The 23,984-nt window shown below is 53.6% G+C and overlaps 3 protein-coding genes across 7 annotated transcripts in view; 2 read left to right on the top strand and 1 right to left on the bottom strand.

The window, feature by feature from the left end:
* The first annotated feature begins 2,577 nt into the window (after positions 1 to 2,577).
* Positions 2,578 to 9,314, top strand: TM9SF1 (transmembrane 9 superfamily member 1). 3 transcript variants are annotated; one of them, XM_017544694.2, is made up of 6 exons: positions 2,578 to 3,356; positions 3,643 to 4,019; positions 5,495 to 6,116; positions 6,408 to 6,593; positions 7,794 to 8,067; positions 8,652 to 9,314. In XM_017544694.2, the coding sequence occupies exons 2-6, from the start codon at positions 3,675 to 3,677 to the stop codon at positions 9,043 to 9,045; spliced, it is 1,821 nt and encodes a 606-aa protein (XP_017400183.1). In that variant the 5' UTR covers positions 2,578 to 3,356; positions 3,643 to 3,674; the 3' UTR covers positions 9,046 to 9,314. The 3 variants fall into 3 exon arrangements, with proteins under 3 accessions (XP_017400183.1, XP_017400182.1, XP_017400181.1); XM_017544693.2 differs by having other exon boundaries at positions 2,578 to 3,393; positions 3,658 to 4,019; XM_017544692.2 differs by having other exon boundaries at positions 2,579 to 3,356; positions 3,658 to 4,019.
* On the top strand, positions 9,132 to 19,863 carry IPO4 (importin 4). Of its 3 annotated transcripts, XM_017544680.1 has the most exons (30): positions 9,132 to 9,742; positions 9,823 to 9,909; positions 10,008 to 10,087; positions 10,174 to 10,215; positions 10,622 to 10,751; positions 10,842 to 11,021; positions 11,983 to 12,048; positions 12,153 to 12,254; positions 12,341 to 12,424; positions 13,366 to 13,530; positions 13,633 to 13,686; positions 13,843 to 13,952; positions 14,246 to 14,354; positions 14,501 to 14,630; positions 14,832 to 14,945; positions 15,048 to 15,161; positions 15,400 to 15,520; positions 15,710 to 15,821; positions 15,921 to 16,036; positions 16,131 to 16,208; positions 16,285 to 16,342; positions 16,425 to 16,530; positions 16,612 to 16,805; positions 16,947 to 16,994; positions 17,379 to 17,504; positions 17,619 to 17,827; positions 17,940 to 18,072; positions 18,162 to 18,266; positions 19,324 to 19,393; positions 19,510 to 19,863. In XM_017544680.1, the coding sequence occupies exons 1-30, from the start codon at positions 9,674 to 9,676 to the stop codon at positions 19,638 to 19,640; spliced, it is 3,243 nt and encodes a 1,080-aa protein (XP_017400169.1). In that variant the 5' UTR covers positions 9,132 to 9,673; the 3' UTR covers positions 19,641 to 19,863. The 3 variants fall into 3 exon arrangements, with proteins under 3 accessions (XP_017400169.1, XP_017400171.1, XP_017400172.1); XM_017544682.2 differs by lacking the exon at positions 14,832 to 14,945 and having other exon boundaries at positions 9,450 to 9,742; XM_017544683.2 differs by lacking the exon at positions 10,842 to 11,021 and having other exon boundaries at positions 9,450 to 9,742; positions 19,510 to 19,857.
* The window catches only part of REC8 (REC8 meiotic recombination protein), an 8,690-nt gene continuing 4,531 nt past the window's right edge, over positions 19,826 to 23,984 (bottom strand). The window contains exons 7-19 of the mRNA XM_017544690.2: positions 23,189 to 23,268; positions 22,826 to 22,949; positions 22,665 to 22,737; positions 22,492 to 22,583; positions 22,271 to 22,320; positions 21,815 to 21,943; positions 21,401 to 21,467; positions 21,145 to 21,296; positions 20,927 to 20,975; positions 20,601 to 20,667; positions 20,348 to 20,479; positions 20,164 to 20,270; positions 19,826 to 20,067 (exon numbers count right to left, since the gene is read on the bottom strand). Of these exons, the coding sequence (XP_017400179.1) occupies positions 19,976 to 20,067; positions 20,164 to 20,270; positions 20,348 to 20,479; positions 20,601 to 20,667; positions 20,927 to 20,975; positions 21,145 to 21,296; positions 21,401 to 21,467; positions 21,815 to 21,943; positions 22,271 to 22,320; positions 22,492 to 22,583; positions 22,665 to 22,737; positions 22,826 to 22,949; positions 23,189 to 23,268 (1,214 nt within the window). The 3' untranslated portion in view covers positions 19,826 to 19,975. The remainder of the gene's footprint in view (positions 20,068 to 20,163; positions 20,271 to 20,347; positions 20,480 to 20,600; positions 20,668 to 20,926; positions 20,976 to 21,144; positions 21,297 to 21,400; positions 21,468 to 21,814; positions 21,944 to 22,270; positions 22,321 to 22,491; positions 22,584 to 22,664; positions 22,738 to 22,825; positions 22,950 to 23,188; positions 23,269 to 23,984) is intronic.

Genomic DNA, 23,984 nt, shown 5'->3' with positions numbered 1-23,984 from the left:
AGTCTGAAATTAGCAAGGGAGACAGACACATAAGTAAAATAACAGTACAGTGAGATACACTATAAACAAACCTGGAAGGAGAAGTAAGAGAAGGCTTTATAGAGAAGGTGACATTTGCAATGTTCAAAAAAAGAAAAAAAAAGGATAAGTGAAGTAGGAAATAGGAAATTGGGTGGTTTAGGCAGAAGGAACAATATGAGGCTTACAGGCTTGAGAGAACATGATATTCAGTATTTCTATTTGAAAGCAGGATAGGGTTCCAGAAGGGGAATGTACCTGGAGAAGTGATTAGGATTCAGGTCTGAGAGGTCTCATATGCCAGGCTATTTTGATTCTACCCTGTATATTCATATAATCTGGGTATACATAAAATCGAGGTCCTTGCTTTAATTTTTTTTCAGATAGAGTTTGGTTCTTCTTGCCCAGGCTGGAGTGCAATGGTGCAGTCTTGGCTCACTGCAACCTCTGCCTCCCAAGTTCAAGCAATTCTCCTGCTTCAGCCTTCCAAGTAGCTGAGATTACAGACATGAGCCATCATACTTGGCTATTTTTTTGTTTGTTTTTTTGGTTTTTTTTTTTTTTTTTTGAGACGGAATTTTGTTCTTGTTACCCAGGCTGGAGAGCAATGGCACGATCTCGGCTCACCACAACCACAACCTCCGCCTCCTGGGTTCAAGCAATTCTCCCGCCTTGGCCTCCCGAGTAGCTGGGACTGCAGGCATGCACCACCATGCCCAGCTAATTTTTGTATTTTTAGTAGAGATGGGGTTTCACCATGTTGACCAGGATGGTCTCGATCTCTTGACCTCGTGATCCACCCGCCTCGGCCTCCCAAAGTGCTGGGATTACAGGCGTGAGCCACTGCACCCGGCCATTTGTTTTTGTATTTTTAGTAGAGTTGGGGTTTCACCATGTTGGTCAAGCTGGTCTTGAACTCCTGACCTCAGGTGATCCACCCGCTTCGGCCTCCCAAAGTGCTGGGACTACAGGTGTGAGCCACCATGCCCAGCCTCAGTGCTTGCTTTAAAAAAAAAAAAAAAAAAAAAAAAAATACTGATGACCAGGCACCCCCTCCCCTGAAAATCCTGATTTAAAAAAAGAAAATATTTCCAGTAGCAGTGTGAAAAATGTCCCGGGGGAAGGTGACTAAGAGACTAGCAAGATGGCTGTCATGGTAACTTAGGTGAGAGAAGATGGAGCCTGAAGCAAAGAAGTGGAGGCAAGCATCTGTAAGATACTCAGGAAGTAAGTGGAGAGGGCATGGTGACACTGATATCTGAGGGGGAAGATACTGAGAAAGAGGCCCAAGTTTCTGGCTTTAGAGACCAGGTGGTTGTCAGTTAAAGATGATTTCTTTATTATTTTTATTTTATTTTATTTTGAGACGGTGTCTCGCTCCCTGCAGCCCAGGCTGGAGTGCAATAGCAGGAACTCAGCTCACTGCAACCTCCACCTCCTGGGTTCAAGCAATTCTCCTGCCTCAGCCTCCTGAGTAGCTGGGATTACAGGTGCTCACCACCACGTCCGGCTAATAGTTAAAGATGATTTCTAAACCACTCTCAAGTTCTTTTTCTTTTCCTTTTTTTGGGGGGAGGGCGGGGGAGGGATGGACTCTCAAAAAAAAGATCGCACTATTGCACCAGGCTGGGTACAATAGCGCGACCTCGGCTCACTGCAACCTCTGCCTCCCGGGTTCAAGAGATTCTCCTGCCTCAGCCTCCCAAGTAGCTGGGATTACAGGCGCCCCCCACCACGTCCAGCTAATTGTTTTGTATTTTTAGTAGAGATGGGGTTTCATCATGTTGGCCAGGCTGGTCTTGAACTCCTGACCTCAGGTGACTCGCCCATCTCGGCCTCCCAAAATGCTGGGATTAGGGCGTGGGCCACGCGCCCAGCCATTAGTTCTTTTTCTAATTACAAAATTCACTGATGGTCTAAAAAACTCCACCATCCACTTCTTTGAACCTCACCTATGTCTGCCGGGAGAAGGACTGGGTCATAAAGGGCAATAATCATGGAAGCAGGTAAATGAAGAGCTTTTCAGGCCAGAAGTCACTTGTGATTTTCCACTGTGCTTCTTCCCCTAGGGAGTGAAAACCTTACGTCCACTTCCTTACACGTTGCTACCAGGTGGCAAAACGGAAGTCACTGCCCAAACGTCTGATTTCCAAGAGGAACTAACTCCCTAGATGGCAGATCCCCTTTGAAATAGCTGGGACACAAGGGTAAACTTTTTCAAAATCTGTCCTACAAAGTTAAGAGAAGCCCAGACATATACAGTGATAAATAAGAGCAAAAACATAATAGAGACTAACGGACCACAGATTCTTTACCACCAATTAACAATAACCGTGTCAGGCTACCCAATTCACGGAGTGAAAAGACAAGACATCGTCTCTCCTTGGGTGCCTCCGCCAGACCTGACTTCGGCTTGCTTATCATGGGGCACTAAACGGTCACTGTGCGGCCAGGGAAGTCTTCAGTATAGCTCCGGGAAGACATTCCTATTGCATATTTATTACTTTGGCGCGGGCCATTCGTGACACATGGGAGAGGAGTGAGGTGAGATTCAGACAGTTGGGACCCTTGCATGGGAGAGACGCGAAAAGCCTCACCCCTAACCCGGCTGGGGGACCACGAACTGCCTCTCAGGGCTCGGCCTAAGCAGCCGGTGGTTTAACCTGCAAGTGCTACTGACACCCGCCGCCCTTGCTCCATGCATCTCCCTGGCCCTCGCTAGGCCAGTGCCGCGGGCACAGCTCTCAGGCCTCGGCCAGCGCGAGCCTCCTGGCCAAGAGCTCTCCAGCCCCAAATCTTTCCAGGAACCAGCAAGTGGCCTAGTGGCCACTTATCCTGAAGGGGCATCAGCGTCCTCGCCGCCAGGCCTCAGCCCCTTCCCCAGGAAGCCGTCGCGAAGTGTCCCTAGGGGCCGCAGCAGCCGGGGCCCTCTAGGGCCCAGGCCAGGAACTCTCCGCCAGGCTGAGGTCCCCGCCGGTGAGGGCGGAAGTGGTAAGACTGACGTGTCCTGGGCCTCGCTGCTGATCGCCGGGAGGACCCTCGCCTCGCCGAGGACGGGCGGGGCGAGCCGAGCCTCACGGGGTCCCCGGAGCTGGGCCGGGCCTCCAGCTGGAGAAGGCGCAGCTAGTTCTTGAGTAAGCCAGTGCGGTGTCCAGCGCGGTGCAGCCGCAGCCGCTGCCGTCAGGCGCAGCGGCGGGCAACCCCGTGGAGGTCGGTCGGCAGGTCCTCTCCAACCCGCCGCTACCGCACCGCTCTGGGGGAGACCCCGGCAGTAGCCCAAGGGCAGCTACGGGGCCGTGGAGGCCGCTGGCGCCGCCTCGGTCAGCCCTTCCCGCGCGGTGAGGACCCCGGGGCTGTGGCGGGAAGGTACCCGAGGTGCGAGACCGCGCGGCGTTGCCATGGAAACGGGCCAGGGCGCGTAGTAGAGACTCCGGGCCGGACGGGCTGCGGGAGGGAGCCCAGGTTGGGAGAATGAGAGAGCAGAGGCGGGGCCGGGTCTTTGGGATAGAGAGACGTGGGCTGGGGTGGGGCAGGGGGCCAATGGGGGCAAGTGGAGCCAGAGGACCTCAGTTCGAGGCACCTGACCTGGGGTTTCTGTAACCTCCCCAGTTTCTATAACTGTAGGATTCCCCTAAACAGGTTCCACTGCCTTAAGGATGACAGTCGTAGGGAACCCTCGAAGTTGGAGCTGCCAGTGGTTGCCAATCCTGATACTGTTGCTGGGCACAGGCCATGGGCCAGGGGTGGAAGGCGTGACACACTACAAGGCCGGCGACCCTGTTATTCTATATGTCAACAAAGTGGGACCCTACCATAACCCCCAGGAAACTTACCACTACTATCAGCTTCCAGTCTGCTGCCCTGAGAAGATACGTCACAAAAGCCTTAGCCTGGGTGAAGTGCTGGATGGGGACCGGATGGCTGAGTCTTTGTATGAGATCCGCTTTCGGGAAAACGTGGAGAAGAGAATTCTGTGCCACATGCAGCTCAGTTCTGCACAGGTCAGCCTCTCCACATTGGCTATCCCATAGCCCTCCTTCCCAGAGACTAACAGTGCCTTACATTTATGGTTCAGAGTACCTTGATGGAAACTGTCTGATTTGATTCCAACTACAATACAACCCAGTGTGGCAGGCAGGGCATGGGATGCTATTCTAATTAAGTGAACTAAGATACGTACTTGCTCAGAAGTGACTTTTTTCAAGATTACATGGACAGTGAACTGCAGAACTGATACCAGAGCCCAGGATTTCTTACTGCAAGCTTCTCTGTTGGCCATAAGGTCTCAACTAGCAGTCCTACATAGTTCTGTTGCCTTCCATACCTACCTCTTGGCTGTTTTTTTTTTTTTTTTTTTTTGAGACGGAGTTTCACTCTTGTTACCCAGGCTGGAGTGCAATGGCGCGATCTCGGCTCACCGCAACCTCCGCCTCCTGGGTTCAGGCAATTCTCCTGCCTCAGCCTCCTGAGTAGCTGGGACTACAGGCACGCGCCACCATGCCCAGCTAATTTTTGTATTTTTAGTAGAGGCGAGGTTTCACCTTGTTGACCAGGATGGTCTCGATCTCTTGACCTCGTGATCCACCCGCCTCGGCCTCCCACAGTGCTGGGATTACAGGCTTGAGCCACCGCGCCCGGCTCTCTTGGCTGTTTCTTAAACTGTCTCCTGTAGTCTCTACCTAACCTTCCCTGTCATGCTTTTTCTTTAGTGAATCCTGGTACTTCTTAGTCCACTCCGGACCTCCTTAGACTGCACCACTCTTCTTTTTCTAGGCCCTAACCCTGTCAAGTCATACTTGCCCTTTTATGGAGGACCTCAACATTCTAGAGTCTAACCCAGTGATTCTCAAGGGAACAGTTTTGTCCCCCAGGGGAGATTTAGCAACGTCTGGAGACATTTATTTATTTATTTCTCTTTCTTTTTTATAATTTTCTGCTTACTAGCCTATATGGAGACATTTTTTATTGTTACTACTTGGGGGTGCTACTGGCATGTAGTGGGAAGAGGCTAGGAAGGCTACATCCTGCAGTGCACAGGACAGCCCCACTATGACAAAGAATTATCTACCCCAGGCCGGGTGTGGTGGTTCATGCCTGTAATCCCACCACTTTGGGATGCCAATGCAGGTGGATCATGAGGTCAGGAGTTTGAGCCAGCCTGGCCAACATGGTGAAACCCTCTCTCTACTAAAAATACAAAAATTAGCTGGATGTAGTGGTGGGTGCCTGTAATCCCAGCTACTTGGGAGGCTGAGGCAGGAGAATTGCTGGAACCCAGGAGGTGGAGGTTGCAGTGGGCCAAGATCGCACCACTGCACTCCAGCCTGGGTGACAGAGCAAGACACCGTATCGGGTGGTGGGGGAGGGAAGGAATTATCTACCCCAAAATATCAGTAGTGCTGAAGGTGAGAAACTTTGCTCTAATTCTGTGACTGGGGAGGTCTTGTGTGACCAACTCCTGACTTGCTCTTTATAGGTGGAGCAGCTGCGCCAGGCCATCGAAGAACTGTACTACTTTGAATTTGTGGTAGATGACTTGCCAATCCGGGGCTTTGTGGGCTACATGGAGGAGAGCGGCTTCCTGCCACACAGCCACAAGATAGGACTCTGGACTCATTTGGACTTCCACCTAGAATTCCATGGAGACCGAATTATATTTGCCAATGTTTCAGTGCGGGATGTCAAGCCCCACAGCTTGGATGGGTTACGACCTGACGAGTTCCTAGGCCTTACCCACACTTATAGCGTGCGCTGGTCTGAGACCTCAGTTGAGCGTCGGAGTGACAGGCGACGTGGTGATGATGGTGGTTTCTTTCCTCGAACACTGGAAATCCACTGGTTGTCCATCATCAACTCCATGGTGCTTGTGTTTTTACTGGTGGGTTTTGTGGCTGTCATTCTAATGCGTGTGCTTCGGAATGACCTGGCTCGGTACAACTTAGATGAGGAGACCACCTCTGCAGGTTCTGGTGATGACTTTGACCAGGGTGACAATGGCTGGAAAATTATCCATACAGATGTCTTCCGCTTCCCCCCATACCGTGGTCTGCTCTGTGCTGTGCTTGGCGTGGGCGCCCAGTTCCTGGCCCTTGGCACTGGTGAGGTGATAACAATGAATTGGGGATTTCTCTTATGGGATAGAACTAGGTAGGGAGTTTGTTCAGAAAAGGTCTGTGGATCTTCTTTTCTATCCATAGGGGCAGACCTAAGGGATAGGGTGGCTGTAGCAAGGATGCATGTATTCTGTTGTAGATTTTCTGGATAGTAAAACTGGGGGAGATTGTTTTGCTGGAGGACCTTAGTCTGGGAAAAGGGGGGCTGATTCCTCTGAAATTGCTAGGAGAGAGACAGGTGAGGCCTAACATGGGCTTTCCACTACCGTCCTGCAGGCATTATTGTCATGGCACTGCTGGGCATGTTCAATGTGCACCGTCACGGGGCCATTAACTCGGCAGCCATCTTGTTGTATGCCCTGACCTGCTGCATCTCTGGCTACGTGTCCAGCCACTTCTACCGGCAGATCGGAGGCGAGCGTTGGGTGTGGAACATCATTCTCACCACCAGTCTCTTCTCTGGTGAGGACTTCCCTTTCCCTGGTGGGCCTTTCTGGACTTAGAAATTAAGAACACATTATGGCTGGGCACAGTGGCTCACACCTGTAATCCTAGCACTTTGGGAGAATGAGGCTGGAGGATCACTTGAGCCCAAAAGTTTGAGACAAGCCTAGGCAACACAGTGAAATCCCCTCTCTATAACAAATAAAAAATTAGCCAGGAATGGTGGTTCACACCTGTAATTCCAGCTACTCGGGAGGCTGAGGCAGGAGGATTGCTTGAGCCTGGGGAGCCTGGGAGGGTGAGGCTGCAGTAATCCATGATTGTACCACTTTACTCTAGCTGGGGTGACAGAATGAGACTGTCTTAAAAAAAAAAAAAAAAGAACACATCATAGAACTTGGGATAGAGTCAGGGTGAGGCTTGAAGGGAAAGAATATTGTAAAAGAAACAAGAAAACCAAAAAAGATAAGAATGCATTTCTTTTAATAGTTTAAAATTATTAAGCCCTTAAAATGTCCTAGGCAGTGTGGTAAGCACTCAGCAATACCTGTGTGAAGTAGGTAATATTTCCATTGCACAGATGAGGAAACTGAACTAAAGGCTGCTTAAGTAAATTGTCTGAGGTTACACTCCTAAAAAGTAATGAACCAGGTTTCAGACCCAAGCAGTCTGACTTATATTCTCACCCATTACAGTAAAATAATACCCCTGAATTGTTATTTTGAAGGTGGGTCCACTCTAGGCTTTCAAACTGGATTGACCTTTCAAAGGCAGTAGTAGTCTCTGTTCTGAACCCTTCTTGTTCCCAATCCTATGTGTCTGATTTATATCCCATCACATTTATATTTGAACCAAGGCTTTCTGAAAACAGGGCCTTAATCCAAAGGAATGTCTCATTTGAGGAATTACTAACTCCAGGGCAAGATGGGCCTCAGGAGGCAGGTGGATTTGTAATACTCCCAGATTACGTAGTAGCTACCTTGATCCTTAATGACACAGAGTTGGGGGGTAGTGTTGGTAAGATAAAGAGCAAAGATGGGATCTGAAAGGGTGGAGGTGAAGGCATTTGACTCTGTAGAGACATCCAGGAGCATAAGCCTGCTGTTAAGAGTGGCAGGCTGCTTCACCCCCCTTCCCTTTTGGTCCTGGATGTAAGTGGGTGCCCTTAGAGATGTAGCTCCTAGTGTTGACCCTCCCTCCGGGGGCCCATCCCTGCAGTGCCTTTCTTCCTGACGTGGAGTGTGGTGAACTCAGTGCATTGGGCCAATGGTTCGACACAGGCTCTGCCAGCCACAACCATCCTGCTGCTTCTGACGGTTTGGCTGCTGGTGGGCTTTCCCCTCACTGTCATTGGAGGCATCTTTGGGAAGAACAATGCCAGCCCCTTTGATGCACCCTGTCGCACCAAGAACATCGCCCGGGAGATCCCACCCCAGCCCTGGTACAAGTCTACTGTCATCCACATGACTGTTGGAGGCTTCCTGCCTTTCAGGTATCCTCCCTTTATTCCAGTACTATCACTCTCAGGTTCCTGACCTCACCTTTTCCTGTCCCTACTCATCTAATACCCTAACCCAACTTCGGTGATGATGCGTTGTTCAGCGGTACCATTCAGAGATCATTAAATGGTTCCTCCTATCCCCAAGCAGGACTGAGCTTGAATCAGTTCAGATATGAGAGTGTCTCACTTTTAAAGCTCTCTGGAGACATCTCCCCTTTCACCTTCCTGGTTTCCAACCTTAGTGTCTATGGCCATCATGGGAGACTTAAAGCCTATTTGATTACTCATTTACTTTGTTGAATACCTCTTTGTGCCAGGCAGAGAATGAAGTGGAAAGTAAAATGGACAAGATCCCTGCCCTTAACCTATCAAGGAAGACACTCTTTAAGTGAGAGCAGCTAATCATAGGCAAAAAGTCCCCATGAAGCCAGGAGTTCTGGGGCAGAGAATGGAGTGAACTCACTTTTCACAATGACCTAGCAACATGGGAGAGGGTGGGGGCTGGATTTTGGCCCAGCCACTGTGCTGACAGTGCACAGCCCTTTAATGCTGTGTATCATCTCTTTTCTTCACAGTGCCATCTCTGTGGAGCTGTACTACATCTTTGCCACAGTATGGGGTCGGGAGCAGTACACTTTGTATGGCATCCTCTTCTTTGTCTTCGCCATCCTGCTGAGTGTGGGGGCTTGCATCTCCATTGCACTCACCTACTTCCAGTTATCTGGGGAGGATTACCGCTGGTGGTGGCGATCTGTGCTGAGTGTTGGCTCCACTGGCCTCTTCATCTTCCTCTACTCAGTTTTCTATTATGCCCGACGCTCCAACATGTCTGGGGCAGTACAGACAGTAGAGTTCTTTGGCTACTCCTTACTCACTGGTTATGTCTTCTTCCTCATGCTGGGCACCATCTCCTTTTTTTCTTCCCTCAAGTTCATCCGTTATATCTATGTTAACCTCAAGATGGACTGAGTTCTGGATGGCAGAACTACTGCTGTTCTCTCCTTCTTCACGTCCCGTTGAGCTGTCCTACCAGCCTCTCTTTTGATTGAGTGACTGAATTGTGTAATGGCATTGTTGCCTTCCCCTTTGCCCTTTGGGTCTTCCTTCCCCAGAGAGGGCCCGGAAATTATAAATCTCTGTTATATTAAGGAGTATATATTTGAACTTTTTAAGTTGCCTTTAGTTTTGGTCCTGATTTTTCTTTTTACAATTATCAAAATAAAATTTATTAAGAAAAATGATCATGTAGTTGGAGGTTTTGGTTTGGATGTAGGAACTCGAGACCTGCTGTTAGGGGCACTGTCCTTTAGAAAGCCAAGCTGGCCACTGAATAACCGAATCTCGAGTTCTCCAACCCAGCTTGGGAACTCTCAGCGTGGGGAACCTACATTGCCAGAGCCCGGTTTCCGCGACTCAGTCGGTGCTCAGCCTAACGGAAGTGGAGGAGCCGGACCTGTTTGTGGGAAGTGAATTGAATCACCTTGACGACCCGGGGGGCGTGCGGCAACGCCCTTTCCGCCGGAAGTGGGTGTCAGCCTCCACGTGCTGTCCCTCCCCCTCCCCCTTTCAGCCCAATAGCGGCGGCTCAGCTGCTGCCATGGAGCCCGCCGGTCTGGAGCAGCTCCTACGGGAACTGCTGCTGCCGGACACCGAGCGCATCCGTCGGGTATGGAGCAGGCCAAACCGGACCAGGGCGAGCGGGAGGTTGCGGGAAAGGCCCGATTCTCACCCTTAGCTTTCCCCCAGGCCACGGAACAGCTCCACATCGCTCTGCGGGCCCCCGCCGCCTTGCTGGCTCTCTGCGACCTGCTCGCCTCGGCAGCCGACCCCCAGGTGAGACCCCTGCACTGGCCAATCCCCAGTAAACGCCCCGTGCGGTCCCCTCAGCACCTTCCTGCCCGGACCCCCACATGCCTACTTCCTTGTCCTAGATCCGCCAGTTTGCGGCCGTGCTGACCCGCAGACGACTGAACACCCGCTGGCGACGGCTGGCGGCGGAGCAACGGGAGAGGTGGGCTGGGCCTGGGGCGGGGCGGGGCCAGCTGGAAGCTTTTCTTGGGCAGGCCGGGTACCAAACACCTGCCACCTGTGTTCTAGCCTTAAGTCCCTGATCTTGACGGCCCTGCAGAGGGAAACAGAGTGAGTACCTACTCCCTTCTCTCGGGATCTTGACGACCTTCTTTGGGTTTCTGCCTTCCCCTTCAGCTGCAGGCTGGGACTTGGGGGGCAGGGACTTCCGTTCTAGACCCAAGGTGAAGATTTTAAAGCTGTTTTGAAGACTAAAGTTCTTGAGAAAGGGTGATGATGATCTGGCAAACCAAAGTCAGAAGAATGAGACTGAAATTCAGGCTAAGACTGAACTTACCAGATTACATGCCCGCAGTGCTGCTGGGCTCCCTATGAGCTGCTATCTCATGTGTCCCAACTTGGCAAAGGCCCTGTGCCCACCCCTCCTGAAAGTTTCCCTTCTGGCTGCCCCAATGAGCCTGGCCACTCAAGAGGAAGGCATTGGAGGGTGACTGGAGGAGATCTCTCCTGTTTGCAGGCACTGTGTGAGCCTCAGCTTGGCCCAGCTTTCAGCCACCATTTTTCGAAAGGAAGGCCTGGAGGCCTGGCCTCAGCTTTTGCAGCTTCTTCAGCACAGTACCTACAGCCCCCACAGCCCAGAGAGAGAGGTACCATCACATAGTTGGCAGGAGGAGGGAGGGCCCAAGAGGCCAGATAGACCATGTAAGCTTGCCCTCCCATCCTCTACTCTTGGACAGATGGGGCTTTTGCTGCTGAGTGTGGTGGTGACTTCGCGTCCTGAGGCCTTCCAACGCCACCACCGGGAGCTTCTTCGGCTTCTGAATGAGACTCTTGGTGAGGTGGGCTCTCCTGGGCTGCTCTTCTACTCCCTGCGCACTCTGACCACCATGGCCCCCCACCTCAACACTGAAGACGTGGTGAGATATGGGCCCACTCATATCACTGACTCCCTTTCCTCAGGCCTTCATGTCCTCACCCTTAAAAGTTAGAAAGCTGTGCCAGACACGGTGGCTTGTGCTGTAATCTCAGCACTTTCGGAGGCCAAGGCAGGCCCATCACAAGGTCAGGAGATCAAGACCATCCTGGCCAACCTGGTGAAATCCTGTCTCTACTAAAAGTACAATAAATTAGCCAGGCATGGTGGTGTGCTCCTGTAGTCCCAGCTGCTCAGTAGGCTGAGGCAGGAGAATCACTTGAACCAGGGAGGCAGAGGTTATGTGAGCTGAGGTCGCACCTCTGCACTCCAGCTTGGCAACAGAACGAGACTCTGTCTCAAAACACACAAACACACACACACCCTACAAAACTGTTTTGGATTCTTTTCCTGCCTGTGACCCTTCCTCACACACACACACACACACACACACACACACACACAAAACAAAGCTCCTTTGGATTCTTTTTTTTTTTTGAGACGGAGTTTCGCTCTTGCTACCCAGGCTGGAGTGCAATGGCGCGATCTCGGCTCACCGCAACCTCCGCCTCCTGGGTTCAGGCAATTCTCCTGCCTCAGCCTCCTGAGTAGCTGGGATTACAGGCATGCGCCACCATGCCCAGCTGATTTTTTTTTTGTATTTTTTTTTTAGTAGAGACGGGGTTTCACCATGTTGACCAGGATGGTCTCGATCTCTTGACCTCGTGATCCACCCGCCTCGGCCTCCCAAAGTGTTGGGATTACAGGCTTGAGCCACTGCGCCCGGCCCGCTCCTTTGGATTCTTTACCTGCCTGTGGCCCTTCCTGACAATCGAGAGGGGTTGCTGTAGGTGGGCCTGGCTGATGTTCCTGGGCTCCTCCTCACAATTCAGGCTGTGAGGAAGCTGCCAGCTGCTGGGGTCTAAGATTAGGCTGCATCATGCTCTCTCTGATGTGTCCCTCAGCCTCTCGCTCGGATGTTGGTGCCTAAGCTGATTGTGGCGGTGCAGACACTGATCCCCATAGATGAGGTGAGGACAGGTGGGCAGGAGCTCTGTTGGAAGGAGTGTGGAAGTGTCCAGCTGGGCCCACTGAAGAAGAGCATGGTAACCCTGTGCCTTGTTTTGTCTGTCAGGCAAAGGCCTGTGAGGCCCTTGAGGCTTTGGATGAACTGTTGGAGTCGGAGGTACCCATCATCACTCCCCACCTCTCTGAGGTCCTCACATTCTGCCTGGAGGTGAGCCTAGAATGGAGGTGGCTCCTGCTACATGCCCTGTTGGGAATTTCCTTGCCTGTCTCTGATTCTTATTATTCTCTGGACAGGTGGCTAGAAATGTGTCCCTGGGCAATGCGATACGCATACGTATCCTTTGCTCGATCACTTTCTTGGTCAAAGTCAAAAGCAAGGTGAGTGCCCATTGAAACGTCACCACCCGTCCATCTCTACCCTTAATCTCACTTTTGTGGCTTTCTGTCCATCTCAGGGTATCTAAAGTACTGTGGGGGTTCAAGCCTTGCCCTGGCCTCACCCCAACTCCTGCCTGGGAGATTGGGAATCTTCTGTCAGACCTCTATGGCCTGGAAGACTGGTTTTTTTTTTGTTTTGTTTTGTTTTTTTTGAGACAGAGTTTTGCTCTTGTTGCCCAGGCTGGAGTGCAATGGTGCAATCTCAGCTCACCGCAACCTCTGCCTCCTGGGTTCAAGTGATTCTCCTGCCTCAGCCTCCCAGTAGCTGGGATTACAGGCATGTGCCACTACGCCTAGCTAACTTTGTATTTTTAGTAGAGATGGGGTTTCTCCATGTTGGTCAGGCTGGTCTTCAACTCCCTGCCTCAGGTGATCTGCCTGCCTTAGGTGATGTGTCTGCCTTGGCCTGCCAAAGTGCTGGGATTACAGGCATGAGCCACTGTGCCTGGCCAAGACTGGAATTTTTTTTTTTTTTTTTTTTTTTGTTATGGGGTTTGTTTTTTTTTTTTTTTTTTTTTTTTTTTTGAGATGGAGTTTCGCTGTTGTTACCCAGGCTGGAGTGCAATGGCGCGATCTCGGCTCACCGCAACCTCCGTCTCCTGGGTTCAGGCAATTCTCCTGCCTCAGCCTCCTGAGTAGCTGGGATTACAGGCACACGCCACCATGCCCAGCTAATTTTTTGTATTTTTAGTAGAGACGGGGTTTCACCATGTTGACCAGGATGGTCTCGATCTCTTGACCTTGTGATCCACCCGCCTCGGCCTCCCAAAGTGCTGGGATTACAGGCTTGAGCCACCGCGCCCGGCCAAGACTGGAATTTTTAATGTGAGCCCATCCTAGGAGCCAATTCTTAGGGACACTGTTGCATGCTCTCCATCAAGGCCTTACTAAAGAATCGTCTCCTGCCACCCTTGCTGCATACCCTTTTCCCCATTATGGCTGCTGAGCCCCCACCAGGCCAGCTGGATCCCGAAGACCAGGATTCAGAAGAGGAAGAGTTGGAGATTGAGCTGATGGGGGAGACTCCCAAGCATTTTGCTGTACAAGTGAGATGTGGGGCAGGACAGGGGAAAGGTGTTAGGTGGCTGTGGGAGGTTGGTGAGGCAGAGATGGAGTCGAGCAAAGTAAGTCTCCCCATCCCATCTCAGGTTGTGGACATGCTGGCGCTACACCTGCCCCCCGAGAAGCTCTGTCCCCAGTTGGTAAGTGTGGCTCTGTCCTGGTGTCCCTACCTCCGGGTGTGCCTAGTCCCCTGAGGCCAAGGACATTTAGATCCTGGGAGGTGTGAAAGCCTATTGCCACAGGAATGGGCAGGCTCTTGCTGGGGTTTCAGGAGAGTGCCACAAATGCTTCCCTAGATGCCCATGCTAGAAGAGGCCTTGCGGAGTGAGAGCCCATACCAGCGCAAGGCTGGACTCCTGGTGCTGGCCGTGCTGTCTGACGGAGCTGGCGACCACATCAGGCAGAGGTATCTGTTCCCCTGTCCCAGGGTGAGGGTTGCCCACAGGGAGGACCATGGCTTTCTGGTTTACGCTTGTTGTTCAAGCTTATTTATCAACAGCATTTCCTCCCATTCTCAAAAGTGTCCTGGCTTGGAAGATAAATGACAGGGCTTCCCAGCTATAGGGACCAGGGGCTGCTGCCCACCCTCCGGTGACAGGAAAAGCCTTGGTTTTTCCAGGAGAAACGAAGAGAACACGTCAGCCGAGGGCTCTCAGGTGTAGCTCCTCAGCCTGTGTCCTCTTGTCCTGCCCCATCCAGACTGCTGCCCCAACTGCTGCAGATCGTGTGTAAGGGCTTGGAGGACCCCTCGCAAGTTGTACACAATGCTGCGCTGTTTGCCCTGGGCCAGTTCTCAGAAAACCTACAGGTGAGCCAGGCTGAGTGTGAGAACCACCACTTGAGTGTCTCCTTCCCCTCACCTTTCATCTCTTCCAGCATTCCTGCTGCTATTAGCACTCCAGTGTGTGCCCTGGAGGTGAACCTGACTCTGGCCCTGATTGCTCCTTCCTCCAGCCCCATATCAGCAGCTATTCAAAGGAGGTGATGCCGCTGCTGCTCGCCTACCTGAAGTCGGTGCCTCTCAGACACACTCACCACCTAGCCAAGGCCTGCTATGCCCTGGAGAATTTCGTGGAGAACCTGGGTAGTGATGGCAGTGGGGAGCTTGGGGGAGGGGGATGAGGCTGTGGCTTTGGCTGAATATACAGGATGTGCATCTCCCTGAATTGCTGCCGGAGGGGAAGGGGTGTGATGGCACCACAAAGAGGTTCCCACCTGGAGGGAGGTGGGCATGCAGCAGGTAGGAGACCTGGGTTGGTTGGTAGAGGAGCATCCTTTCCCACAGGGCCCAAAGTGCAGCCCTACCTTCCGGAGCTTATGGAATGCATGCTGCATCCCCTGAGGAACCCCAGCAGTCCCCGGGCCAAGGAGCTGGCTGTGAGCGCTCTGGGAGCTATTGGTGAGGAGAGAGGCAGGAAGCAGGGAGGTGGGGCTCACCCAAAGCCCTGTGGCAGGTGGTTCCTGCCCTCTCCATCTCTGATTCTGTCCTTCCATCCTGCAGCCACGGCCGCCCAGGCCTCGCTGCTGCCCTACTTCCCCACCATCATGGAGCACCTGCGGGAATTCCTGTTGACAGGCCATGAGGACCTTCAGCCTGTGCAGATCCAGAGCCTGGGTGAGTAAGAGGCTCCCAGGTTGGGGTCCCAGTGCCAGCAAAAGGCTGATGCTCACCTGGTGTTCACAGAGACTGCCCCCACGGGAGCATGGGTGTCTTCCTTCTCATGAAAGGGGGTATTCTTTATGATGTACCAAGGGGTGGGGCGGGATTTCTGAATTCCTCCTAGCTACCACATGTGGTCCTATCATAGCCCACCTCCACAGCCTGGGTGCTAATGGAGCCCTTGCCCTGACAGAGACACTGGGGGTGCTGGCACGAGCAGTGGGGGAGCCCATGAGGCCACTGGCTGAGGAATGCTGCCAGCTGGGTCTGGGCCTCTGCGACCAGGTAGACGACCCTGACTTGCGGCGCTGCACGTGAGTGACCCCTCACCCTGCGCCTGCCCCTGTGTCCCCACCCCTCCTGTTTGCCCACTGAACCCACTGGAGTCCCCACCCTAGACTCTAGTCCTCTGGTTTGGACCATAGCCAGGTGTTCTGGACTCCCTCATCCTGTCTTGCTGTAGCAGGCAGGACCATAGAGTTTCTTCTGCCTGCTTTGACCAGGTACAGCCTATTTGCGGCCTTATCAGGTCTGATGGGTGAAGGCCTGGCACCCCACTTGGAACAGATCACCACGCTCATGCTGCTGTCACTCCGTTCCACCGAGGGCATTGTGGTGAGCAGACGGTGGGTGGGCTGGGCCAGGCCAACCCTGCGATGGGATTTATCTCCTGGGCCCAGCTGAGCCCAAGTCCTTGCCATGCCTCCACTCCAGCCTCAGTATGACGGGAGCAGCTCCTTCCTTCTGTTTGACGATGAGAGTGATGGGGAAGAAGAGGAGGAGCTCATGGATGAGGACATGGAAGAAGAGGATGACTCAGAGATCTCAGGGTACAGAGGGGTGCTTTTCTGGTCAGGAATCTAGACTTTGGTTTTAGACAAGGGCTTAGTGCCTGATCACCACTCCCTCCCCATCCTACTATAGGTACAGCGTAGAGAACGCTTTCTTCGATGAGAAGGAAGACGCCTGTGCTGCCCTGGGGGAGATCTCTGTGAACACCAGGTAAGCATTTGCCCTTACCTGGCACTGAAAACCCTGCCTGGGAGCCCCTTACCCACGGCTGTGTCTTTCTCTGTAGTGTAGCCTTCCTTCCGTACATGGAAAGTGTCTTTGAAGAAGTCTTTAAACTGCTGGAGGTGAGTGGGCTGGTGGGTGGGGTTCTCAGTCTGTGTTCACAGTGCACACAGTAGGCATATCCCGCCCCTCCTCATCTTGCAGTGCCCTCACCTGAATGTGCGGAAGGCAGCCCATGAGGCGCTGGGTCAGTTTTGCTGTGCACTGCACAAGGCCTGTCAAAGCTGCCCCACGGAACCCAACTCTGCTGGTGAGAAAGAGGCTGGGCCAGGCTGGGGGTTCTCGGTGAGGGACAGGGCCTGACAGGGGCTTCAGCCAATAATGTCCCCAGCTTTGCAGACCGCCCTGGCCCGAGTGGTGCCATCTTACATGCAGGCAGTGAACGGGGAGCGGGAGCGCCAGGTGGTGATAGCTGTGCTGGAGGCCCTGACGGGGGTGCTCCACAGCTGTGGAACCCTTGCACTGCAGCCCCATGGGCGCCTCGCTGAGCTCTGTAGCATGCTCAAGGCCGTGCTGCAGAGGAAGGTAAGCAGGGCAGGTGGGCTTTGGGAAGGAGAGGTGCCAGGCCCAGGTTGGGGACTGGCTACAAGTCCACCCCCAGACATTTATAAAAAGGGAAGAGGCATGAAAGCTCTGCCTAATAAGTTGAGCTATTTCTTCTTGTAGACAGCCTGTCAGGATACTGACGAGGAGGAGGAAGAGGATGATGATCAGGTGAGAGCGAGGGATGAAAACTGGGATCAGGCAGTCTAGGGAGTCTCCATAGGGACAGGGGTGGACAGTGTATTTGGGCTTGGACTGGGACAGCCAGGGCCACTAAAAGAGATTGGTAATGGCCAGAAGGACAAAACTCTGAGACCACTATGCCAGTGGGAGTTCAGGGAAGGAGAGCAGTGTGGACTGGGGTGTGCTTGGAGCAATAGGAGCAGGAGAGCCAGGGGAAGAAGCTGGGCCATGGAAACACCCAGCCTGAGAGGGGTCAGCCCTGGCAACCAAGGGCAGCCCCAGGGACCCCTGCAGCCGGTGGCAGAGCGTGGTGGGGAGGTCTGCAGTCACTGAGCTGGCCCTGGTGCTCCAGCCCCTGACCTGTCTCCACAGGCTGAATACGACGCCATGTTGCTGGAGCATGCTGGAGAGGCCATCCCTGCCCTGGCAGCCGCGGCTGGGGGAGACTCCTTTGCCCCATTCTTTGCTGGCTTCCTGCCATTATTGCTGTGCAAGACAGTGAGTGTCCATCCTCTGGCTTCGAACCCTAAACCACTCGTGCACCTGGTGCCCACCCCAGCCTTTATCCTTGGCCCAGGCTGATTGTGCTACCTTTCTATCCTCCCCCGTCAGAAACAGGGCTGTACAGTGGCAGAGAAGTCCTTTGCAATGGGGACCTTGGCAGAATCCATTCAGGGCCTGGGTGCCGCCTCAGCCCAGTTTGTGTCTCGGCTGCTCCCTGTGTTGTTGAGCACCGCCCGAGAGGCAGACCCTGAGGTGCGAAGCAATGCCATCTTTGGGATGGGCGTCCTGGCAGAGCACGGGGGCCGCCCTGCCCAGGAGTATCCTTGGCTCATAGGAGAGGAGGGACATGGGGTTGGAGAAGTATCCCCAGGGCTTCCAGGTGGGCAAGTTCTACCTGAGTGTGTGGGCCATTCCTTGACTGTGGACCAGAAACTTCCCCAAGCTGCTGGGGCTCCTTTTTCCCCTCCTGGCGCGGGAGCGACATGATCGTGTCCGTGACAACATCTGTGGGGCACTGGCTCGTCTGCTGATGGCCAGTCCCATGAGGAAACCAGAACCCCAGGTGAAGGAGGGAGACATCAGGCATGGCCTGGAAGCTAAGGAGGGTGGTGGAGGGCAGGGCAGGTTGGCCTGAGATACTTGTGTGTCCAGGTGCTGGCTGCCCTACTACACGCCCTGCCACTGAAGGAAGACTTGGAGGAGTGGGTCACCATCGGGCGCCTCTTCAGCTTCCTGTACCAGAGCAGCCCTGACCAGGTAACCTTGCTGCTGGCAGCCCTCAGAGGGGAGCATGCCACTCCACTCAGTGATAGGCACTGTCTGCTGATGAGGCTCAGAAGCTCCAGGCTGTCAGTTGCACCCGAGGCAAGGTGACAGTTTTAGCTGTTCTTTGATACTCCCTGCACCATTTCTTGTCTGCAAGGATTGGCAGCCAGTCCTATGATGGAACAGGTGGGACTTCCCTCTCCATGTAGCATTTTTCCTGAGGAAGCTCTATTTCTACCCTTTGGTCTGAGCCAGAAGTTCCAGTTTTCCTAGGCTGGTTTCCTAAGCCAGGGCTCTTTCAGATTGCTCTGTGGAGCCCTGGGTGCCTCTGGGCCACCACGCCATATGTTTCAATCAGATCAGCTCTGCTCTCTTAAGAGATTTTGCCTGTACCAAGTAGCTAGGTTTGGAGTCATGTTGGAGTGTTTGTGTCACCCTTGTTTTATACCTTTAGAGACTGTTTTGTAGGTGGAGCTTCTGGGTGTCTGGGTTTCTTTTTGAGATGGAGTCTCGCTCTGTCACCCAGGCTGAAGTGCAGTGGCATGGCCTTGGCTCACTGCAACCTCTGCCTCCTGGATTCAAGTGATTCTCCTGCCTCAGCCTCCCAAGTAGCTGGGATTACAGGCATCAGCCACCATGCCTGGCTAAGTTTTGTTTTTGTTTTTTTTAGTGGAGACGGGGTTTCACAGTGTTGGCCAGGCTGGTCTCGAACTCCTGACCTCAGGTGTTCCAGCTGCCATAGCCTCCCAAAGTGCTGGGATTATAGGTGTGAGCCACTGTGCCCAGCCAGGTGTCTGGGTTTGTTTTTGTCTTGAGGTAATGACTCTAATAATCATCTTGTCACATATCCCCCATCCCCTCCAAAAAAAGTCATTACCACCAAGTTTCATTGGTCCTTCTCATGTTCATAGTTGTCTTGGATGCCTGTGAATCAGTACCAGGCAAAATCACCCCTGATAAGACACTCTGCCTCTCCTTGGTCTCGACCACTCCGCCTAGACCTGAGGTCCAGGGCTGCTGCCCTGAGTCAGCCACTCTTTCCTCACAGGTTGTAGATGTGGCTCCCGAGCTCTTGCGTATCTGCAGCCTCATTCTGGGTGACAACAAGATCCCACCAGGTGAGGGTAGGAGTCATGGGCAGGGGTTTGGGGGAGGTGGGGAGTGGTAGGGCTCAGAGGGCCTGGGGCAGTGAGGCTTTAGGAGCCCAGACCTTTCCCCCCGCCTCTCCACCCAGACACCAAGGCCGCACTGTTGCTGCTCCTGACATTCCTGGCCAAAGAGCATGCCGACAGCTTCCAAGCAGCTCTGGGCTCACTGCCTGTTGACAAGGCTCAGGAGCTCCAGGCTGTACTGGGCCTCTCCTAGATTGCAGGCTGCAGCCAGGCCAGAGAGAAGGAGCCTGCCCAGGCCTTACCACCACCTCTCAGCCCAGTTCAGTTCTTCCTTACCAAAGATTCTGGACCTCATACCCATCTGGTGCCAGCCCTGCCTACTGCCTTACAGGGCTGTCTGTGAGGCTGGATATGTTACAAAGGAGTCATGACATCATATTGTAATAAAAGCAGTTTGTTTTCTGCTTGAACAATAACTCTGAGAGCAAGAAGGCTAGACATGCACATTCAGAAACGAGGCAGGCAGGGCCCAGTGAAGCACGGCATGGTTACTAGAAGTGGCCAGTTTCCTGACAGCTTAAATGGATTCTAACCTCGGTGGAATCTGGGCCCCGGCTGGATCAGGAGGCGACCATATGGCTTTTCTTGTTCCACGCGAAGAATCTGCTGCGCTGAGAGCACTGGTCAAGAGGGGAGGAGAGGGCAGGTTGGGGGAGTCCGCCTATGGGCCTTTGGTTTGTGTGTCTGCCCCATATACACATGACGCACACACTTACCCAGGAGCAGGTAGAAGACCCGGGCAGCCATCCTGCGGGGGCTGAGAGGTGACACCAGGCTGCTAAAGTCGGGCTCCCTGTTGGCCTGCAGCTCCAATGCCACTGCCCTGTAGGGATCAAGAACCATTAGCTGAGGCTTCAGCCCCAGTCCACCCCCCCCATCAAGGTGCTGCCTCCCTGGTACCTGTGCACAGCCTCCAGTGAGAGCAGCTCAAGCTCTGGGGGTAGCACCAAAGGCATCTCCATAGGCACCTCGGGGAGTTCAGGCACCACAGGCAATGCAGGAGCCTCTGGCTGCTCCATCTCAGCCAAGGCCCTAGGAGAACATGGAAGTCAGAGCAGGGAAGATGGCAGCTGTGACAGTGACAAGGGGCTTACCTATCCTAGCAGTCATTTCCACCATCTGGCCCTGGCTCCCAAAAAGCCTGGCTGCTTACCACCGTTCTTCTGGTGTGATGACGCTGATACGGGACTTCTCCTCTTCAGCTGCCTCCAGGGAGATCTCTGTTGAGGGAGGAAAGGCACTGGGGGGCATCTGCTTGGGTGGTAGTTAGGACCTTGTGGTCACCTGGCATAAGTGGATGCCAGAGCCATGCAGTGACTTGTTAAAAGCACACAGATGGGGAGCTGAGGAGGACCAGTCTGCGTTTATGTCACATACATATGCCTTTGCTCATGAAACCGCTTCAGCAGTTGGGGTACTAGTTTCCTGGGGCAGTGGTTAGGGTGGTGGTCCCACTGCCCCTCTTTTCTAGGTGCTTACCTGCAGACACCATAAGGGGACCACTGGGCTCCCAGGCCTCCCTTGGGACCTGTGGATGGCAGAAGCAGAACTAAGATCCCAAGCATCTGGGACTTGGGCCTCAGAAGGCCCAAGGCCAATGAGCCTGTGCTGTTGGCTCTTGTGGCAGGAGAAGGCAGCCAGCTGGGTCAGGCAGAGCCCGGCCCTGGGGCAATGCAGAAAACAGGTGGTACAGTTACCTCAATCTCACTTGGAGCTTCAATCTTTCTTTCTTCCTCAGCAGCTGCCTCCCTCTCAGCAGCCTCCTCAGCCAGCTCTCGCCTGAGTGCTCTTGGGAGTGGCTGGGCACAAGAAGTCCAAAGGCCCAGTAGTTCAGGGGGTAGCCAGCCAGCTGTGGACAAGCAGGCAATAAGCACAGGGTTTGAGGTATGAGGAACACCAGGAATGAGGAATTGGTTTTGAGGATCCTTCGTGCCCAACCCCTGCCATTCTTACACAGAGTTGGGGTTCTGAACAACTCCGCAGGACTTGTGATGGTCCTCTCAGGAGGCTGCACCATGGGCTGTGTGGTGAGGGAAGGCCAGAAGCCCCATTATGAAGCAGCCACTCCTTGGTGCCCCTTTGTCTCTTTGCAATGCGTTGTTCCAGGGCCTCTGGACTTCCCCAGCTTTTGGGCTCATGACCCTGCTTGCCCTGTTCATTACTAAATGGGGTCACTAAAGGAGCATGAAGAGTTGTGTATGTGCAAACCCACATCGCATGCAAATTTTCTGGGGAATGGAGGGGATTTTTCATCCATTTCCCAATCCTCCCCATGCCCACCTGAGGAGTTTAGAAGGCCCAGCCTGCATCTGCCCCTGGTCATCCCAGCCTCCTTCCCTCGCCCAGCAAAGCCTGGGCTGCACTCACACATTCCCGGCAGTGGGCTCTGGTTTGTAGTTGTTTCCGGAATTTCTCCCGGGAGATCTGTGTCTCCTTGTCCCAGAACAGTAACTGGCGACGGCGGCGGCGAGGAGGTGGGGGTACTGGGGGCATCCGCTGAGTCGGGAGGGCAGATAGGGGCAAGGCTGCCCATTACTCCTTTTCCTGTCATTCTGGTGGACTGCTAACAGGGCCCCACACCCTGCCCCTAGAGGAACCTGGGGAAAGGTCTTAAGCAGGGTCTTCATGCACTTGTGCAGCTCATAACTTGCATAAGGGTACCCATCTGGGAAGTAAGTGCAGGCCAAATATGACGGGGCGTAGAAAGGGGCATCTTTTATGATCTGCACTAAGGCTCTCTGTAAGCTAGCAGTGCCCAGGGCTTGAGGAGGCAGCCCTGGGAGGGGAGGGCAAACTAAGAGGATAGGAAGGGATGCTACTCACCTCTGGGCTGGGTGGGACTGGCAGACGAAGTTCCTCTGGGGGGGTCACCTCTGCAACAACACCCAAGGTTGTGGCTCTGTCTCATAAGCCCCTTACCGCTTGCAGACGCCAGGGTAAGAAACTGCAGGGTCCTCCCTTCAGCAAGTTGGGATATAGAGCCCTTGTCTGCAGCAGTATCCAGGTACTCCCAGGAAAGCACCCAGGGCACGGCGGACACTCACCCATGAGCAGGGCCTCAGGCTCCCAGCCTGTCGGCCTCAGCTCCTCAGGGACCAGGGCCTGGACTGGAAGTGGCTCTGCTATTCCTTCTACCCTGAGAGGAAATGGGCAAGATAAATGAGGTGACCCTTCCCAGCACTGACCCCCTACCTGGTCTAGGAATTCCTGCCCTTACTCTGCAGGAGCTGGAGGTGAGATCCGGGGGACTATGATTTCGCCCTCTGGGACCCGGGGCTCCTCCTTTGCCTCTGTGGAGAGAGAATCAGAGTTCAGAGGACAGAAAAGGAGAAATAAAAGCATTGCTGAGTCCCAGACTGCCCATGCCACGGGTCTGACCTTCCAGTGCCAGGCGGGCCCTAAGCTGCTGGAGACGCCTGGCTTCTAGCAAGATAGCTTCATCTTCCTCTGCAATCAGTAGGTCCAAGTCTCGGCGGCTGACCTCGGGGATATCCCGTTCACCCTGTCCAGAGAGGAAGTGCAAGGGAAGGGGACTCTATAACATTTCTGAAAAGGCAAGTGGATCCAGGAGAGTGGATCACAGAGGCACAACACAGGGCTGAGTTCAAGGAAGCCACTGGGTGCTCAAGTGAAGGGACAGAGAATAGGGAAATGGAGATGGAAAAGGCAGGGCGCTGGGGGCAGAGAGAAGTAGATGCAAGGGGGCTGGACCTCAGGCCCTGTGTACAGGGAACAACTCACCTCAATCTGCAGCATCCGTATGGGCTCTGCCTCCTGGAGCGTGATGGCCTCAGGGGGAAGCACAGTGACCAGAATCCTGTCTGGAGGGGTAGGGGAGTCACCAGCTGCTCTGCTTCTTTCCAAATTCTCACAGCCATGCAGTGAGCCAAAAGCATGGACTTGAGTCAAGGTAACCTGGGTTCTTATCCGACCCAGGCTAGAGCCTGGCATCCTGACCCTGGGTACACTGCTTGATCACTGTGAGCCTCACTTTCCTCATCTGTAAAGTGGGGAGGCTGGGTGAAGTGGCTCACACCTGTAATCCCAAGACTTTGGCTCATTTGAGCCCAGGAGTTTGAGACCAGCCTGGGCAACATAGTGAGACCCTGTTTCTACAAAAAATTTAAAAACTAGCCAGGTGTGGTGGCTCATTCCTGTGGTCCTGGCTACACTGGAGGCTGAGGTAGGCAGATTGCTTGAGCCCTGGAGGTCAATGCTGCAGTGACCTATGATCACACCTCTGCACTCCAGCCTTGTGGGCGGGCAGTGGGGGGGAGCCAGGCATGGTGGCTCACGCCTGTAATCTGAGCACTTTGGGAGGCCGAAGTGGGTGGATCACCTGAGGTCAGGAGTTTGAGACCAGCCTGACCAACATGAAGAAAACATCTTTGCAAAAAAATACAAAAAATTAGCAGGGCATGGTGGCGCACGCCTGTAATCTCGGCTACTTGGGAGGCTAAGACTAGAGAATCAATCACTTGAACAAGGGAGGCAGAGGTTGCAGTGAACCGAGATTGAGCCATTGCACTCCAGCCTG

The sequence above is a fragment of the Cebus imitator genome, unplaced genomic scaffold (assembly GCF_001604975.1).
Source record: "Cebus imitator isolate Cc_AM_T3 unplaced genomic scaffold, Cebus_imitator-1.0 Scaffold170, whole genome shotgun sequence".
In the NCBI taxonomy this organism is placed as follows: domain Eukaryota; kingdom Metazoa; phylum Chordata; class Mammalia; order Primates; family Cebidae; genus Cebus; species Cebus imitator.
Note: the sequence above shows the minus strand (reverse complement) of the source record. Positions and strands in the feature narration are given on the sequence as shown.